The sequence below is a fragment of the Thamnophis elegans genome, chromosome 13 (assembly GCF_009769535.1).
Source record: "Thamnophis elegans isolate rThaEle1 chromosome 13, rThaEle1.pri, whole genome shotgun sequence".
NCBI lineage: Eukaryota > Metazoa > Chordata > Lepidosauria > Squamata > Colubridae > Thamnophis > Thamnophis elegans.
Genome location: NC_045553.1, coordinates 36,304,786 through 36,323,671, shown reverse-complemented (window position 1 = coordinate 36,323,671; position 18,886 = coordinate 36,304,786). Strand labels below are relative to the sequence as shown.

Below are 18,886 nucleotides of genomic sequence, written 5' to 3'. Positions count from 1 at the left end.
TGTGGCCTTCTTTGTGGGAGTGGCTTGTGTTTTCTTTCTTTCTTTCTTTCTTTCTTTCTTTCTTTCTTTCTTTCTCTCTCTCTCTCTCTCTCTCTCTTTCCTTCCTTTTGTCTCTCTGTCCCTTTTTTCTTTTTTTTCTTTCATCTCTCTCTCACTCTTTTTCTTTCTTTTTTATTTCTTTCTTTGTTTCTTTCTTTCTTCCTTTCTTTCTCTTTCTCTCTCTCTGTGTCAGTCTCTCTCTCTCTTTCTCTCTGTCTCTCTGTCTCTGTGTGTGTGGCAGTAGTGGGTTTCAAAAAATTTTGGAACCTCTTCTGTAGGTGTGGCCTGCTTTCCGGGTCCACTGGTGGAATCTCTTCTAACCGGTTTGGTAGATTTGACGAACTGGTTCTACCGAATAGGTGTGAACTGGTAGGAACCCACCTCTGCTCCGGAGCCTAGTGAAGGTGAAAAACAGGCCCAAACCAGAAATTGGGCCTGTTTTTCACCCTCTCTAGACTCCTGAGGCTTTCCTTAAGCCTGGGGAGGGCGAAAATGGCCTTCCCCGGCCCTCCAGAAGGCTGAAAACCAGCTGGCACACCTTTGTGCATCCGAGCTGAGGGCTGCCAAGGGCTGGCAAATATGTTTAGAAATCCGGACGAAGGACGAGGCCGAAGGCAGTCTGAGGTAAACTGACAGCTCTTTATTAACAACAGCACGGCTAACTATGTACAGAAGCAGTTCAGCACCTTCTCTGCTTGACAGCTATTTATGCAGAGCTGTCAAGCAGGGAGGCCAAGAGGAGCGCCCCTAGCGGCCCGCGTGTAGACAAGCCGCGTCTTAACCAATCAGGCGCGGCTTGGCTGTTGCTGGCCGCCCGGACGTAAGTCGAGGGCTTAACAATATGGCTCCATGTGCCACCTGTGGCATGCGTGCCATAGGTTTGCCATCACATCTATAGTAGTTCTCTTCCATTCAGTGGTGGCTCTCTCCCTTATTCAACTAGTTAGAGTTCTCTATCTTTGATTCTCCAGTTTGTGGCCATCAGCAAGATGAGAGAGAGGGGGGAATGATAATTCTGAAAACTTGGCAGGCAAACCTACAGAAAACTAAATCTTTATTATTCATCATGTCGTTCATTAGATATTTAGAATGGGTTTGACTTTTGACAAACATTGTTGGATGGTATTAAAGGCATTGTGTCCGGATGTAAGCTATTCCAAGCAAAGCTGCCTTTTGTACTTGATGGTCAATGTTGATGATGGTCAATACTGATGATGGTCAAGGCAAATGGCATTGCTCCAGATATTTTCGAATTGCACCCAAAGCAATTGGAGTTATCTTTGATTTCTTTTGCCACAGTCATCCTGCTTTTATTTGCTGGTCTTTGAATCTTGACAGGGCATCTGTTTTCTGCATTCAGATTCAAAAAAGGTTTGGCCTCCTGGCCTCCCGCGTCTCCGACACCAGCATCAGGAATTTTCTTCCCCATCCACCCAATAGCCTTGATTTTTTTAAAAGAGCAACCGGCACCATTTGAAAGCAGGAAATTCCACCACAAATTGTGTCCCTTCATCCATCTTTGCATTCTGGTTGAAAAAAAAGTTTGGCCTCCTGGCTTCCTGTGTCCCTGATCCTGGCATCAAAAAATTTCTTGCACAAGCACTCCATATGCACAATGATCATAAACAGAAACCAGCACCATTTTTAAGCATAAGTTTAGGGGTGGGTTCCTGCCAGTTCTAACCTCTTCTATAGAAGAGGTTCCACAAATCTACCGTGCCATTTAGAACCGGTTCCAGCTCCCTCCCCCCGCCCGTCCGCACATCATCAAGATGAAGAGCGAGAGGAAGAATTCTGGGAGTTGAAGTCCACAAGTCTTAAAGCTGTCAAGTTTGAACACCCTGGGGTTTTTTTTTTTCTAAAGGGTTAGGGGTGCAGGGGTCTGGTAACTTGACAGCTTTAAGATTTGCATGTTTCAAAAGCCAGAGTTTCTGAGCCAACATTTTGGTTCCTAGACAAGAGCGTTGTTAAGTGAGTTTCACCACATTTTACAAGTTGGCCATGCCCACCTGGTCACATGGCCAGCAAGCCACTCTCACCCGGTCACATGGCTGGCAAGCCCCTCCCACAAAGCAGGCCACACCTACAGAAGAGGTTCTAAAAAATTTTGAAATCCACCACTGCATAAATTCCACCCTGAATCTTGTCCTGGCATCTGTCCTTGTGTTTGTTCACGTGAAAAAGTTCTGCCACTCCCATCCCAGATCCCAGTATTGGGAATTTTCTTCTTGGGGCACCCAATATGGTTGATTCCTAAAAACAGCAATCAGCACCAGTGTTAAGGATAAAATTTCTCCTGGCTACCTAACATCCCTGACCCCCAGCATTTTCTATTCTGCTGTTCCCAGGCACCCACACACATTTACCATCTAGACTTTTGTCTTATCAACAATTGTTCAGTCTGGGTTGTTATCTGGAAACACTTTAGCATCTTCATTTTCTATACGTTGTCTATTTTTTTGGTCCCATCAGTTCTTGCTTGCAGGCAAATGGATATTTCTTGCAGCTCTTCCAATATGACATGTTTACTATTTTTTTTCATGTTCTTGTTTGTAGTCAATCTGTGACCACGTTTATTATTATTTTTATTAGACATTGTGCAGTGATATGAGCCCATGGAATGTATTACAAGCAATAGTACTTAGACTTAGATACCGCTTCACAGGGCTTTACAGCCCTCTCTAAGGGGTTTACAGAGTAAGCCTATTGCCCCCAACAACCTGGGTCCTCATTTTATTGACCTCAGAAGGATGGATGACTTAGTCAACTTTGAGCCGGTGAGAATCGAACTGCCAAATTGCTGGCAGCTGGCAGTCAGCAGATGTATCCTGCAGTACTGCCTTCTAACCACTGCGCCACCACAGTGGTTACATGAATTAGAATAAATCTTTTTAAAGTAAGAGTCCATGTTACTTGGATTGTGTGGTGGCTCAAAATGGTTAAGATGCTGGGCTTGTCGGTTGGAAAGCCAGCAGCCCAGGTTGCCAGCAGCCCAGCACCACGTGACAGGGTGAGCTTCCATCCTCGCCCCGGCTCCTGCCAACCTAGCAGTTCGAAAGAATGCAAGTAGATAAATAGGTACCATTTTGGTGGGAAGATAACAGTGTTCCATGCCATTGTGCTGGCCAGATCACCGTGGAAATATCTTCTGACAGAGCTAGCTCAATGGCCTTGCAACAGAGATGAGCACCACTTACTAGAGTTAGCAGCGACCAGCAGAGTAAAATCCACAGGGACTTCTTTACCTTTTTTACCTTTTACTACATTATTTATGAGAACATCTCCTCCAGGATGACTGCACCTGACTTGTCCATTCTGCTTGGGAAGAGATGCTTCCGTTTCCTTCAGGTTAGGCAGTGAAAGGAACCAATACCCATAAAGCCCTGTTTTTTCTGTTACTACCCACATTAGTTCACTCCTACTTTAGCCTTCAAGAGGTTAAAGCGTGGTATTTTTGACAGACCTGAACATTTTGCTCCCCATCCAAATGGTAGTGGACAGGAAGCAGATTTTAAATGATGTCTTGTGAGATTGATGTCATTTATTATTTTTATAGACATTTGATTTGTGGACCATCTAAAGATGCGTAATTGTGGCAGTGCAGAAATACTTGAAATAAACAAGCAATGAACTCTAATTTCTATGCTTCAGTAATCTTCACTCTGATAATAACTTGTGTGTGTCTGTGTGTGCGTAATGCTTGTGTAGCTTATCTTACACGCAGACTTTCTGTTTTATGGAATGATGTCATTTTTAACTTATAATGGTGGATGAGTACTGAAAATAGAATTATCATGATTTCTACGAGGTTTTTAAAAAAAATAATATTATCCCAACTACAGCTTTAGCTTGAGTAGTTTGGTAGTATCATGATAAATACAATGGATGAATGCACAAACTTCAGAAAACCAATGAGATGCTGCAGGAGAGGACTGAATGCTAAGCAAATTGTGCTGTCACTCTCAAAGATAAAATATATTTACCAAACTTTATGCCCAGTTTTGCCAGAGCTCTGCTGACGTTCTGAATTACCAATTCTAATTAGTTCATCTTAAGAAGCAAAAGCTCATAAAATTATTGTCACAGCCATAAAATTATCCATCCTTTTAAAACTATCCACAGGCACTTAACTCTCTGACCCCATCTGGCTCGCTGAGTGCAACGGGGCTGACTTGGAATACAAAACTCCCGAGGCCAACTTTCACTCTGACTTAACTTCAAGCCTTGGGAAAGATGGAGGAAGAAAGATCTGAAGTTCAACTCAAGATGCTATGCGTGAAAAACCAGGGCAAAAACAGTGAACACCCAACACCCATTGTTAAGGTTAATAAAGAATTAATATGAGAAAAACTATTGACTGTGAATAATGATATTTACTGTGATTGTGGCACGATTTAAGCAACATCTTAGACAAAAAAAAGATGTTGAGACTCTAGAAAAAGTGCAGAGACGAGCAACCAAAATGATTAGGTGACTGGAGGCTAAAACATACAATGAACAGTTGCAGGAACTGGGCATGGCTAGTCTAGTGAAGACAAGGAGAAGGGGAGACATGATAGCAGTGTCCCAATATTTGAGAGGCTGCTACAGAGAGGAGGGGGTCAAGCTATTTTCCAAAGCACCCAAAGGCCAGACAAGGAATAATGGATGGAAACTGATCAAGGAGGGATTCAACCTGGAAATAAGGAGGAATTTTCTGACAGTGAGAACAATCAACCAATGGAACAGAAGTTGCCTTGGGAAGTTGTGGGGGCTTCATCACTGGAGGCTTTCAAGTGGAGATTGGACTGCCATTTCTCAGAAATGATGTAGGGTCTCCCTACATGATGTGGGGGCTTGGATTAGCTTGGATTAGGTCCCTTCCAACTCTGTTAATCTGTTTGCAACTACCTATCTTTTACTGCAAGGTACCCCAACTCCTGGGCCACAGAACAGTACTGATCTGTGGCCTGTTAGGTGCTGGGCCACACAGCTGGAGGTAAGCAGCAGGCAAACGAGCATACACATGCAAGTTATCTAGGTTGTGTGTGTTCCTCCTCCACTCCCCCAGGTGGAAAAATTGTCTTCCACTAAACTGGAGCCTGGTTCCAAAAATGTTGGGGGCTGGCATTTTACAGTCCCCCCTAGGACCAACATGCATACAGACCACAGAATGACTAACTGCTCAGAAATATCCCCACCATTAATGTTATGTTATGTTTTTTATTAAAGTTTTTTATCTTTTAAAATTTAAATTAATAATTCTCCTCTTTCTAATTCCTACATTTCTAAGACGAGATGTGAAAACCTCTACTCCTGAAACCAAGTGGTCCTCTGGTTATTTATTTCTCTGTTAAACCAATCAAATGCTCCAGAAATCTGCAGGGTTTCTGCAGGAAAAAAATGGAATGATCTGGAGAGGGAAAGAGCTGACCAAGTTCTTGAACAGGCTAACTACACAGGGCAATTCTGCAATTGTCAACAATTACCTTTATATCTCAACTTCCAATACCATGGAACGAAACTAGCATGCTCAGAACATGACATGCATATTACAACAGAGTTGGGTTCCTACCAGTTCGTGACTATTCGGTAGAACCGGTTCGTCAAATCTACCGAACCGGTTAGAAGAGATTCCACCAGTGGACCCGGAAAGCAGGCCACACCTACAGAAGAGCTTCCAAAAATTTTTGAAACCCACCACTGGTCCTTGGATATGATTATTCTACACTATCATGCTCCTATTTATAAAACTCAGTGCCTCTGTGAAAGGTAAGGATGACTACTGTGTTTGTGGTGCAATCAGAACATTGCGTGTGTTGAAGTTGTTTTAACACAAACCAAAGATGCCTTTTAAAAAACAAGTTTACATCATATTCTTATGCATGCCAGTGCTGTGTGTGAGGTAATTTAAGGTGGTTCTGACAAGTGTCGTCGGCATCTTCATATCCGGTCACATGGGCGGCAAGCCACTCCCATCCAGTCACATGGGCAGCAAGCCACTCCCACAAAGGAGGCCACACCCACAGAGTAGGTTCGAACAATTTTTGAAACCCACCACTGTATTACAATGTACTTGGAGGTAATCAATGGATGAAAGGAGTTCTAGCTTTAAAGTGAATTGAAAATGCAGGTGGCAGGACTGGGCAGAGCTAAATGTGATATCCTTGGAGAGCGCAGTTCAACCAAGCTGTGGCTCATATGTTGGCAGACCTAGGCCTCTGCCAGCAAAAGATAAGGAGACATGTGAGAGAATGGCTTATAGGCACTCTAGTCTCATCATAGCTGCCTGCAGGGTAAATGTTCCTGTGAGGATGTGTCATCATTCCAGCTAATCACCAAACAAGCAAACCAGATGTGATGTGGGCTGATTACATCTTCTATTCACCCTATAAATAATATTATACTAGAACTGTTGGGAGGAGGCTGGTGAAAAGATTGCAAAACGCCCCACTACCATGCAGGCCCCTTGACATGGAGTCAGTGGGCAGCATACATGGAAGAGGTTGACTCAAAATGTATGCTTCCATATTTGAAATTGTCAGAGTGGGGAACATTTAACAGCCAGAATTGCAAAACTAGTTTATTTTAAAAAATAGCCAAATCGTCATCTCTCCCATGTCCGTTTCCTAGACCGTTGGTTTCAATGGACAAGAATGTACACAGACTAAAAGTAGAGCAAGAAGCCGAGGCTCAAATCAGCCTTGTCCCCTTAGAGGTCTCTGAAGATGGCATAGACAGTCTAAAGGGATGAGGTCAATAATTGAGAAGAAAGGAGGACACTTGTCAATCCATGTCTGGGTTGATGAAACCTAACAGACCAGTGAGAAAATGCATTTACAGGACTCTGGTTCCAATAAGGAAAGTCAAAGGTGCCAACGTGGTGAAAAACACTGACTTTTGAACACCTTCAACGAAGACCTTTCCCACTATCAGTCATGCCCTGTGCAGTACTATTACTGCTCTTCCTCTTTTGTGGTGTGAAGTCAAAGTCTCCCCAGCCACTTCCTTTTTTCCTTTAAACAGAAAAGTTTTCTGACCCAGGGTCCAGGGCAGTGGTGAGATTCAAATAATTTAACAACTGATTCTCTGTCCTAATGACCAGCTGGGTAGGCGGGACTCAGTAGTCATGTGACCGTGTGGGCATGATCAATTCAACGTCACTCAGGATGATGGGTGCTTTGCTTTAGCTGTTACAATGTAAGGGTTAACCAAAGAGGCAGTTTCTGTAAACAGGGCAATAAAGGCTAGAAACAACACCAGAATGTTTCCTTCCTGCCTTCCTTCCTTACAGGATTAGCCCTGTAAAGTAGAAAAAAACAAAAGGAGATTTCTTCCAACAACCCGTTCTCCGAACTGCTTAGAAAGTTAACAACCGGTTCTCCCGAATAGGTGTGAACTGGCTGAATCCCACCACTGGTCCAGGGGACTAACCAAAGCAGACTGACAATACTGATCATCCAGTCTGTGTAATTGATAGAGTTGGACTCTTGGCTCCTGGAAAATAATAATAATAATAACAGCAACAATAATCATTATCATCATTATCCTCATCCTCATCATCAATCAAGTATCTCCTTAAAAAGTATGGTTTGTGTTTGTTTTTTTTTGCAGTTCTGATGGTGTCATTGCAGGAAGCTGCAATTTCTTGATGTATTTTGTAAAATTTTTGGACATGGTACCAAGTGCCCCAATGACAATGGGTATCACTGTTACATGTTTCATCCATGGCGCTTGGTATCATGTCCAAGAATTTTACAAAATACATCAAGAAATTGCAGCTTCCTGCAATAACACCAGTGGAACTGCAAAAAAACCCCGCACTACTCGGAACATCATAGATTTTAAGAAGATACTTGGTTGATACCTAAGATGCTGGCAGCAACTCACATCAACCAAATGTATTTGTGATACATTTTTAAATGTTCAGTTGGTACTGAGTTTCATATTTAATGAATAAAAGAGATAATAATAACAACTTTCACTATTAATGGATTTTAGAGATGGGATGGACAAATCTGAAAAGCTAGAAAAACTTTTTTTTTAATTCTATCTCCTTTATATATCAATGGAAGAAAGAGGTCTTATAAAAATCAAAATAATGGATCTGGGAACTTGGCTGAAATGCAGACAAAATCTATTTATCTCCCGTAGGGTTATTATAGATTGATCCGTTGATCAATAGGATCTACTGCTTAGAAATTCATCATTTCTCGGCTAAGTAAGAATAAAACTTCACAACCTTGAACATCGGAATGGTTCAGTTCAAGAGGAAGCATCCTTTTGATTGCCATGAAAAGGGTCAATCTTTAAAAGTTGACAGCATTTTAATTGGCCAATGCTCTTCTGCTCTCTGTAACTCTGTAGCTTTTTGCTGCAGCACCATGTCAGGAAAAGATGGGTCAGATCTTTGAATCATTCTACCTGGGACATCAGAAGATGCATATTCAAGATTTATAAGAGAGCTAATGAAAAGAATGGTTGCTTTAGTATAGAAATGGGAACAAACACTTTTCAATTTCTGTATTTTTTTTTTTACTGGTGGTATCCAACATACATGTCAAGACTAAAATCCAGGATTCACACAAAAAGAATGTAGCCAAAAAGAAAGTATTGACATCATTATTACCAAACCTTAGAGAGTTGTATTCTCAGTACATTTGGAGAGAATTGAAAATCCTGGTTTATAACAATTGGAAGCAGCTCACCAAAGCTTCGATGGGAGTCTTCCTCAATCCTAGGTGAACATCTGAACTCTGGATTATTTATACACACAGTATATGCTTTATCACTGAGCTACCACCCTTCTTTCTCTGATAATAGTATTGTTAGAAATGTTCTTTACTAATAACCCAGTCATTTCATTGCATAAACCATCAAGGTTATCTAATGCCTCCTTTGTGAGGGATACTGGGCCTCACAAAGTCGCTTCTGAAATCATGTCTACATTCAAAACAAGACTGAATTACAGAATTCATTACCATGGGCTGGAGTGTTGGCCCCTGCCAAGGTCATTTCATTGAACGACTACCAAAAGTTATTGGACTTAATGGATCTTTACTAACTCAAAAGAAGAAGATCTTAAATACCATCTATTGGGGAGAAACCGTGGAAGTGAGCAATTTTCGTCTTGTTGATGCTTGCTAGGAGCTCTTGAATTGATCTGGCTGGCCACTGTGGGACCCAAAATGTTGGACCACATGGTCTTTGTCTCTATCCAGGAGGGCTCTTCAGTGCCTAGTATGGATGAGTCATTTGCTCTGGTCTATAAAGCATCCTTCAACTCTATTTTATGGAATGCTAGAATGCAGCTGAAAAGCAGCCATCCTTCTAATGCCAGATGAAGCTCTGATCCAAAGTGAGTATGGCAGAGAGCAAAGGACGGGCTAGATATTTCCATCAGACAAGGCATTTAACTAATTGAATCTCTCTTGCCTGCTCACTGAGGCGCAAAGGTGTGGGAGGTTGAAAGGCCCCCATCAGTCAGTCACAGCATTGGAAATCAATAGGTCTTTCCTCCCTCCTCCACCTCCGTTCGTTATAAACTTGAAGCAGCCAAGGGCTGCAGGTTCAGGATGACATACATTGAGTCTTTGGTTATTTGGACTCACAGAGACTCACTCAAGCAGAAGGGACAGGAAAAGTGAAGTTCCCTCCTTCAAAATCAGATGACTTTGAGCAAAACTACCCGAAACAAACAAACAAACAAAAACTCCGGGAATGATAATGAATAAAACATTGTTCAGAGTAACCTATTTCAGTGGGTCCCAAGTGTAACATGGCAGAAGTGGGTCAGGTAAGATGAACCTGTTGCACCTGACCAACCAAGCTCACGTGCCTTTTGCAACAGAAGAAATGGTGGGGGGGGAGGTTGACAGGTACAGCAGCTTGCTAAGGCAGGGGTGGGTTTCAGGCGGTTCGCGGCGGTCCCCGCGAACCGGTTGGTCGGCGAACCCGGAAGTAAGTAACTTCCGGGAACGCCGAAGGATCCACCCGCCCACCCGCATTTCTTACCCGGTTTTGACGAGTTCTGTGCTTCCACGCATGCGCAGAACGCATACAGCACCTGCGCGATCCTCCAGAAGCAGCTGAGCATCGCACAGGCGCTAGTATGCATGCGTGCACTGCGCGCGTGCACGAGGACGCCGGCGGCCCAGTTCCAACCGAACCGGTTGGAACGGGGCGAGAAACCCACCCCTGTTGCTAAGTCACAGCTTGGCATAAGTTCGAGCCTCAAGGGCCATCATCCTTTTGTCTGAGAAGGTTTTCAAAGCTTCAAAACCTCCCATGTCCCACTGACCACTTGCAGAACATTTGCTAGGTGCCCCATCCTATAAATAAAGTAGCAATAAAGTAAAAAAAAAAATGCAAGTTCTGCTATTTCTTATCTAGGTATGTTAGAAACCTAAGCACACCCTACTTTGTCTGGATTTAGAATCTCCTTTTCCTGGGCCTCGAGCTCCAACTGACCAGAAATCTTGGCCTTAAAGTAATATTAGCCTAGTGTCAATCCAAATGATATTCCCTATCTGCTTTTGACCCGATACCATGTCTTTAGCACCAGTCAGAATGCAAAAGAAAACATGTACCATTTTAAAGTCCAGGTCCAAATCCAAGTCACGTCAGCCCTGAATCAGAGTTGCTTTCCAAATCAATTCTTCAATTTTGAAAGTAGGCAGGTACAACTTATTCTTTTTCACACCAAGAAATGCTACCTGGGACTATTGGATTGGCGCAAGGAAGATGACTGAAAATTGAGTCTGGTTTCTTCTAAAAAATCAAATCAAAAATAGGATGGAAGGAACATGAGCATTTTCCTCTTCTAAAAAAATGAAGTAGGCGAGTTGTCCATTTCTACAGATGATTGGCAGGGGCCCGGCTTTCCTGAATTAGACTCCTAGCACTGAAAAGAATTCAAAATCCATCAAATTCCAGACACCAAACTTCAACCAAAGCAGGGCAGCTACTGCTTTAGCATTCCTGGTAGGTGGCCCTCCACCTTGGAGCAACAACACTTGTCATTCGTTCCCTGTTGGACAGAAGTAGGGACCAGCTGGGTTTCTTCTGGTGCAGCTGTCCTGCCTTTCTCTGGCTTAACAGCAGCTTCCCAGTTCTCAGCTGGTTGCATATACTTGGCTTCCATCTCCTCCACCCAATCAGTGCTCCATTCCCACACAGGAAGGGGCTGCGATCCAAGCCTCTGTTGCACGTCTTCTGAGCTCTTCAGGAGAGCCTGAGGATGCAGGAGGCCATCCAGAGGAGATACAGGAGGCAAAAAATCTGCAGGGAGAAGAGAACAGGCACACGTTCAGCACCGATGCATCAGAAGATAAGAAGTGGAGCTTCCAAGAACCCCCAACGTATTGTGAGAACTGTGATGTCAAGCCATGCCATTTGGATTAGGACCGAGAGAGCCAAATCCACTCTCCACCATGAGCTTATGGATTGATTGAGAACAGGCTGCTATCTCTCAGCTCAGGCAGCATCCCCGGGTTATTGGAAGTGCAAAATTAGTATCTCCACCACCTTGAGCTTCTGGAGGACATAAAAGCAACAAATAACTATAATGGCCCATTATAGCTCAGGCAAAGCTTCAACTGTCTGCATAAGTGCACCCATGGGAAACACATGGTGTGTACAGAATAGGCACTACTTTGTTTAGCCTTCAACAATCCAATGACCTCGGGACTTCCAAACCCAACATTCCCAGCCAGAGATGCTTAGAACCCTCTAACTAATTTACAAGGTTGATTGGGATTCGTGGAATAATTCCTGGAATGGGGGAAGAGCTAAATTTATGGAATATTTTGGGTGATCACGAATAGTTCCTTTGTTGTTTTTTTTCCGTATACTTTTTTATTTTCCATTTTCATAACATACAATCACATGTATACTATACATAGCCAGTATCCTATAGTATTAAGTAGTAATTACATCAGTTCCTCTTGTCATCACGCCCAAAAAGATAAAAATCCATTATTAGCTCTTCTGCTCTCCATACCCCTCTTTCTTCTACCTCTCTCCTACCTCCTTTCTTCCCTCCATCATCCTTTCCTACTCTACTTCCCCTTCCTTTCTCCTTCTCCTCTCTCTGCATTCCACTCCTCCTTATCCTCTTCGAGGATAGTTCCTTTGTTTCTAAGGAGCGTTTCACGCAGAACATAATTTATGCCGGCAAAAAGGCAGAAGAGAAAGAAGAAAAAAAAACCAGCCACAACTGCAAAATACCTTGAGTATCTATATGGATTCCAAATGGATATATATGTGTGCATTTCAAGGAAATGATCAACAGGTAAATTCAAGTCACAATTAATTTATAGCTAGCAATTACAGACGCCCAAGCCTTTCAGTTCGTGCTTCCATTCCAGCTGCAGCTGAACGCCAATTGGATGCCATCATGTATTATTATTATTATTTGTTTCATTTTCCTTTGTTTGCGCTGTGGGTAAACATGTGAACCAATGCGACGTTAATATAGAGATGGGAAGATAATGGTGCACTTTCTGCAATTTGCAGTACGGTTCTTGGCCCAGCAGGGAAAAAAAAGACATGCATGCTTGTGTTTTCAGGGAAAGGTGGTTTTAGGGAAAGTTAACTTAATATTTGCCCAGTTATTTCTTGAGTTACAAAGATATGGAGGCAACAAGGCAAAGGAGACTGAAATGAAAGCCCTGCGATTGTAATGGATTGAAGACTAGAGTGATCTATTCTGCCTTCTGGAAATGCAGCTATTTCCGCCGATCCAGTTTGGATAGCAATAGCAGTAGACTTATATACCGCTTCATAGGCCTTTCAGGCCTCTCTAAGCTGTTTACAGAGAGTCAGCATATTGCCCCCAACAATCTGGGTCCTCATTTTACCCACCTCGGAAGGATGGAAGGCTGAGTCAACCCTGAGCCGGTGAGATTTGAACCGCTGACCTGCTGATCTAGCAGTAGCCTGCAGTGCTGCATTTAACCACTACTGCGCCACCTTGGCTCTTATGCTTTATGTAAAATGGTCCGGAATACAGAAGAGACATTCAAAGCCCTCATTTCACACACACATACACACACCGGAAATTTCAAGATGCCCTGATCCTAAATCGCTTTGTTGTTTTGCACTGCAGGGACGGGAACACAAAACACAGGACTCTGGTTGTGAGATAGAGAGGGCTGTAAGGATCAAGCAGCTTAAGGCTGGCTGACAAAGAGGGATCTGGCTGAGTAACTGACAGAGCTTGGGAAAGCTTCAAAGGAATCAATTAGAGAAGGTGGAAATCTCGCCTTAGCCTTTGAGGGAAGGAGCATAGGAGCAGCCATCTGCTGTGTTATTCCAGGACTGCATATTTGTGTCTAGAAGGCCTTTTTTTTTTTTTTTTTGCTCCTTCTCCTTCTTCTGAATTTGCCCCCACAGTTTTTGCTTCCTTGCTTGTGCATCATTTTGGCATGTTCAGCTCTCTCAAAATGGATAGAAGGAGAGAAAGATAAAAAACCCGAAGCCAAATCCTTATTCTAACAGCAACAGAGAATTGCTAAAGCAGACGTAAAGTGAGATTTGGACATTTAAGTGTGAAACCTACTGGGTCAGGCTGGACAGCCTCTTAGAACCCCTTTACTTCTATATTAAGCCACAGGCAGAGTTGCAACTTGCAAAAACAGGAAGCCAGTTCCTAACCACAAGATGTCAAAATCTATGTCAAAGTCCAAGGTTCAATTAAAGTTCGTTATGACACGTACTCCATAAACAAAAGGAGAAGTAAGATCCCATCTCCTTATAAGGTTTTCTCCTCAAGGTAACCACTAAGAAATGTGTTAAGTGTTTTCGTGTTGCAATGCTTTTGAGAACGTATAAGAACGTGTGCTTCGATAATGAAGGTTGTTCAGAACTTGCAATGCTAAGCCATGGGCTAGCTTTCTGAACCTGGCTGCCAAATAACTTTTCCTGTATCCTGAGAAGTCTAAAGCCTGTCATTTTCTGCAACATTGCTGCAGTGATAAAGCAAGTCCTGCTTTCCTGGCTGCCTCTATTATTATCGGGAACAGAGATTGGATGGAAGTGCTCAAACCTGAATAGAAGATACCATATTAATCAAATCTCCTGGTTTTGTTTTCTAGATCACACACAACCACAACCTGTGGCTGAATTTTGGTGCCCCAGAGCCATCCTTGAGGAGGTCAAGGGAACTCTTGTTGTCCACCAGCAGCCAGCAGAGCTGGCTGCAGATTCGGACAGTGAGGAGGTTGGGGAGGAACATGGGCTAGTCCTGGAGTCTGTGGAAGGCTCTGATGAGGGCTCTGAGTCGAGGCAGAGAGGGGGCCAGAGCCGTATGTCAGTTATCAGATGCCTTCAGAGTCAGATATCAGTGACGCAGACGAACAGCTGAGCCTGTTCCCAGTGTGCACATGTCAGAGTTGCCAGATGAAGGGAACAGCTAAAGAACAGGGGTTGACTTGGGAGTAAGGACAAGGGTGGACGATGAATGGCCCTCCAGAGGAAATAAAGAGGAGCGAAAGGGGAGGGGAGTTTGCAGGAGACAATTAGTTCGCTTAATTGGTTTTCTGACTCCTCCAAGACTCCTTGCAAGTTTTGCCAAGTTTGCCAAGTTTGCCAAGTTTTGCCAAGTTTTGCCAAGTTTTGCCAAGTTTGCCAAGTTTTGCCAAGTTTGCCAAGTTTTGCCAAGTTTTGCCAAGTTTGCCAGTTGCCAAGTTTTGCCAAGTTTTGCCAAGTTTTGCCAATTTTCGGCCAATATCGACCTGGCAGCTCTCCAAGCCAGATAAGGTCTGTGACTGTAAATCCTCCCTTGAAAGACTTTACCTGGATCTGAATGAGCAGAATTCACAGTAAATATAAAAGGGGGTTTTGTCGGAACAAGGAGTTTGCTTCATGCTCTTGGGAAGCGTCGTCAAACAGGAACATGCTGATTCTGCTCCTACCCTTGTAGAATTCTTCAACTGCCAGAGAGGGAAAGGCCCTGGTTTTCACCTGCCAACCATCTTGCTCACCAAGTTAACTACAATGAATGATGTTTCAACAACTGGTAAGGAGGCCAATGTTATTGAACTGAAGCGAACTAAAGTGCATTGGAATGTTTTACTTCTCCACAAGTTGCAAACCTTCAGCTTTTATGGCACAAGAGAAATCATTTGCCTTGCTGTATCTGTTTATAAACCAGCCTCAGTGATTCATGCTGGGCAGGAGACAGAAACTTGATTTCTAACGGGTTCCGTTATCGTAATATTGTTGTGCCTGACAGATAATGATTCTTCAGAGTTTCAGGCAGGGGATTTCCTCAATCCCTCTGGATGCAAAGTAGTGCCCTTCTATCAAGCTTTTCTCCTATTCTTCACTCTGCTCTTGTTCCTAGTACTTTTTAACTTCTTTGGGGGGGAAACCCGAATGTCATGCAGAAAACCTCTGAAAATGTTTTCTACTGGTTCTCATCCATTAGATGAAAGTGAGCTTGCTTTTGACATTTCTTTCAAGAAAAAGATAGGGTCAGTGAATTTCTTATGACTGAATTTGTTATTTTCACACTGAGCAATGCAATGGACTAGAAATAAAACATTCTGGTTTTCAATGGTCAATTTACCACCCTGGTTTTCCAAACCTTCATTAAAAAAAAAAACAACGAAAAAACCCCATCCCCATTAGTATTAATGGTCTCTTCCTAGAGGAATGTTTTTTCTTTGTTTTAGATATAGGGACCCTCAGAGTGTGGGGGTTGGGTAATAGCAAAAAGCCATAGAGAAGCATCCTCCCCCCCCATCCCTAACAATATTGTCATATTTAAGAATTCACTAAGAGACAGTGACTGCAGTCAGGGGAGGCAGGGGAGGCACAGCCTCACCACTGTCAATCATGAAAAGGGAAAAAAAAATGTAAACGGGAAAAGGCGAGTGCTGAGTTAGGCTAGCTAGCTGCTGCCACACCGTGAATGACTGTCTGTTTAAAAAAAGCCTCTAAAAAGCGCCCTCTACTATGAGGCAGGAGAACTGCATGCCTCATCTAGTCTGACTTTTAGGCGCTCGAGCAGAGTTAAGCGAGGGTTAAAAGCCTAAAAAATCCCGAGGTAGTTGAGGCATGCAGTTCTCCTGCCTCATAGTAGAGGGCGCATTTTTTAGAGGCTTCAACTCCTGTCATTCTGTTTAAAGCTGCAGCATCGTGCTCACTCTTCCGCCTCTCTTTCTCCATTTTTGATGCCCCCCACACCCACCCCACGCTCCCTCTTTTCCTTCAAATTTCCTTTTTTCTTTAATAAATGCAATGCTCAGGCATTCTCTCCTTTCCTGCGACAACCCCACTGACTACAGCACTTCTTTCGCCCGCCTGAGCTCGGCCGCAAGCACAGGTGAGCTAAGAAAGTGCTTTAGTCAGTGGGGTGTTGGGGGAGAGACTGCCTCACCAGCCATAAACCTCACCGCACATCACTGCTAGAAGAAGTAAAAAGTAGTTCTAAACCTACTGGGATTAAATCAGAACAGAAGTTTGTTTTTCAGGCACACAGTTAGCACAGTGTAAATTAAAAGCTGAAGTAGCCCGAGTTCGAATCCCAGAAGGATATGGCTAGCTGATGAGAGCTAAATAGCTTGAAATGACCTATACTAGTCTCTCTTTATTACTTTGTCGATAAACACACGGAAATAGTCCGTTGTGAAAGTGACTGTCTGCGAAGCCCCTGGATTGGGACTGAAGAAAAAAAAAGCAGAAGCAGCATGCTCCCCCCATGTTTGGGGAGACCAGGTTGCCCTGATAGACAGGTCTCACCGGTGGTGGTGGGTGGGAACCAGTGGTGGGTTTCAAAAATGTTTAGAACCTCTTCTATAGGTGTGGCCTGCTTTGTGGGAGTTGGCTTGCTGGCCATGAGACTGGGTGGTAGTAGCTTGCCAGTCATGTGACTGGGTGGGCATGACCAACTTATAAAATGTGGTGAAACTCACTTAACAACGTTCTTGTTTAGAAACTCTGGCATTTGAAGCAGGCAGTCCTTAAAGCTGTCAAGTTACAAGACCCTTGCACCCCTAAACCTTTAGGGGAAAAAACCCCAGGGGTGTTTCAAACTTGACAGCTTTAAGATTTGTGGACTTCAACTCCCAGAATTCCTCCTCTCGCTCTTCATCTGATGATGTACGGAGTGGTGGGGAGGGAGCTGGAACCGGATCTAAATGGCACTGTAGATTTGTGGAACCTCTTCTATAGAAGAGGTTAGAATTGGCAAGAACCCACCCCTGGCATGGCCAACTCAATGTCACTCATGCTTCGACTTAGCTGTTACAATGTAATAAGGGTCAACCGGAGAGGCAGTTTCTGTAAGTAGGGCAATAAAGATTAGGCTAGAAATAACACTAGAATGTTTCCTTCCTTGCCTTCCTTACAGGATTAGCCTTATAAAGTGGGTAAAACCAAAAGGAGATTTCTTCCAACAATCGGTTTCTCCCGAATAGGTGCGAACTGGCTGAATCCCACCACTGGTGGGAACCACTTAAAAGCTGAGTGCTACGATTAAAAGTTGAACTGGAAACGGTGCTGAAGGCCTTCTGGAATCCAGGTGACCAAGGAGGCCTTCTCCATAGGCTCACTGTCTTTGCAAATGAAAGAAAGTATGTTTCTCTTGTCCTAAAATGGAGCACAGATAACATCCAAACACAGCTGGGGTCCCATCCAACGTGACGAAGGGAAGGGGCCCGATGTCATTACCTGTCAAGGTCTGTCAACTTCCTTCTTTGTCAGCCCGAAGCAGAAACTGTCCACTGCCATTGCCAGGGCTTGAGCAAAGTTGGCATTCCAACAGGAAGGAACCGCTGAAGAGCTGACCAGGCTGCAGCGAGTGCTGGTGCCATTGTCCTCTGAAACAGATCCCCAGCCATTCACCAGGGAGCCTCCTAGGGAGGCCTCATCTTCACTTAGGCTGGATGAAGGGGTTTGGCAGGAACTGCGGAAGAATTGGTGGGTGAACAGGGACCTTCCACCATGTTGGATCCTCATCTTCATCCAATGCATCACTTTCCAGCAGCTCAATGGCCAGAGGACCACAGATATAGCCATAGCTATGGGATGGAAAGAGGATGTGGGAAGTGGTTGATCACTGTCATCTGGCTCCCTTGAAAGAGAGAGAGGACCATGCTGGTGTTAGAATCTGAATAATAGTGATAATAGTAGCAACAACAGCAATAGCAATAGCACTTAGACTTATATAGACTATTTTCCAGGCTCCTGAGGGTGGAACAAGAAGCAATGGGGTGGAAACTAATCAAGGAGAGAAGCAACTTAGAACTGAGGAGAAATTTCTTGACAGTTAGTACAATTAATCAGTGGACAGCTTGCCTCCAGAAGTTGTGAATGCCCCAACACTGGAAGTCTGTAGAAGATGTTGGATAACCATCTGTCTGAAACGGTATAGGATTTTCCTGCCTAGGCAGGGGTTGGACTAGAAGATCTCCAAGGTCCCTTCCAACTCTGCTATTGCATTGCATTATATACTGCTTATATACTGTTTTACAGCCCTCTCTAAGCAGTTTACCGAATCAGTATATTCCCCCCCCCCCCAATAATCTGGGTCCTCATTTTACTGACCTCAGAAGACTGGAAGGCTGAGTCAACCTTGAGCTTGTCAGGATCAAACTCTTGGCAGTGAGCAGTAAAGTTAGCCTGCAATACTGCATTCCAACCATGCACATCATGGCAGCTACAACCACTGCCACAGCAAACAATGCAATAGCAATAGCAGTTAGACTTATATACCGCTTCATAGGGCCTTTCAGCCCTCTCTAAGCGGTTTACAGAGTCAGCATATTGCACCCAACAATCCGGGTCCACATTTTACCCACCTCGAAGGATGGAAGGCTGAGTCAACCTTGAGCCGGTGAGATTTGAACAGCCGAACTGCAGA

General features: G+C 43.7%; 1 protein-coding gene across 1 annotated transcript in view; it reads right to left on the bottom strand.

Annotated features, from left to right (window-relative positions):
* Positions 1-10,227: 10,227 nt before the first annotated feature.
* The window catches only part of ROBO4 (roundabout guidance receptor 4), a 61,752-nt gene continuing 53,093 nt past the window's right edge, over positions 10,228-18,886 (bottom strand). The window contains 3 exon segments of the mRNA XM_032230059.1: positions 10,228-11,298; positions 17,682-17,968; positions 17,970-18,082. Coding sequence (XP_032085950.1) covers positions 10,982-11,298; positions 17,682-17,968; positions 17,970-18,082 — 717 coding nt within the window. The 3' untranslated portion in view covers positions 10,228-10,981.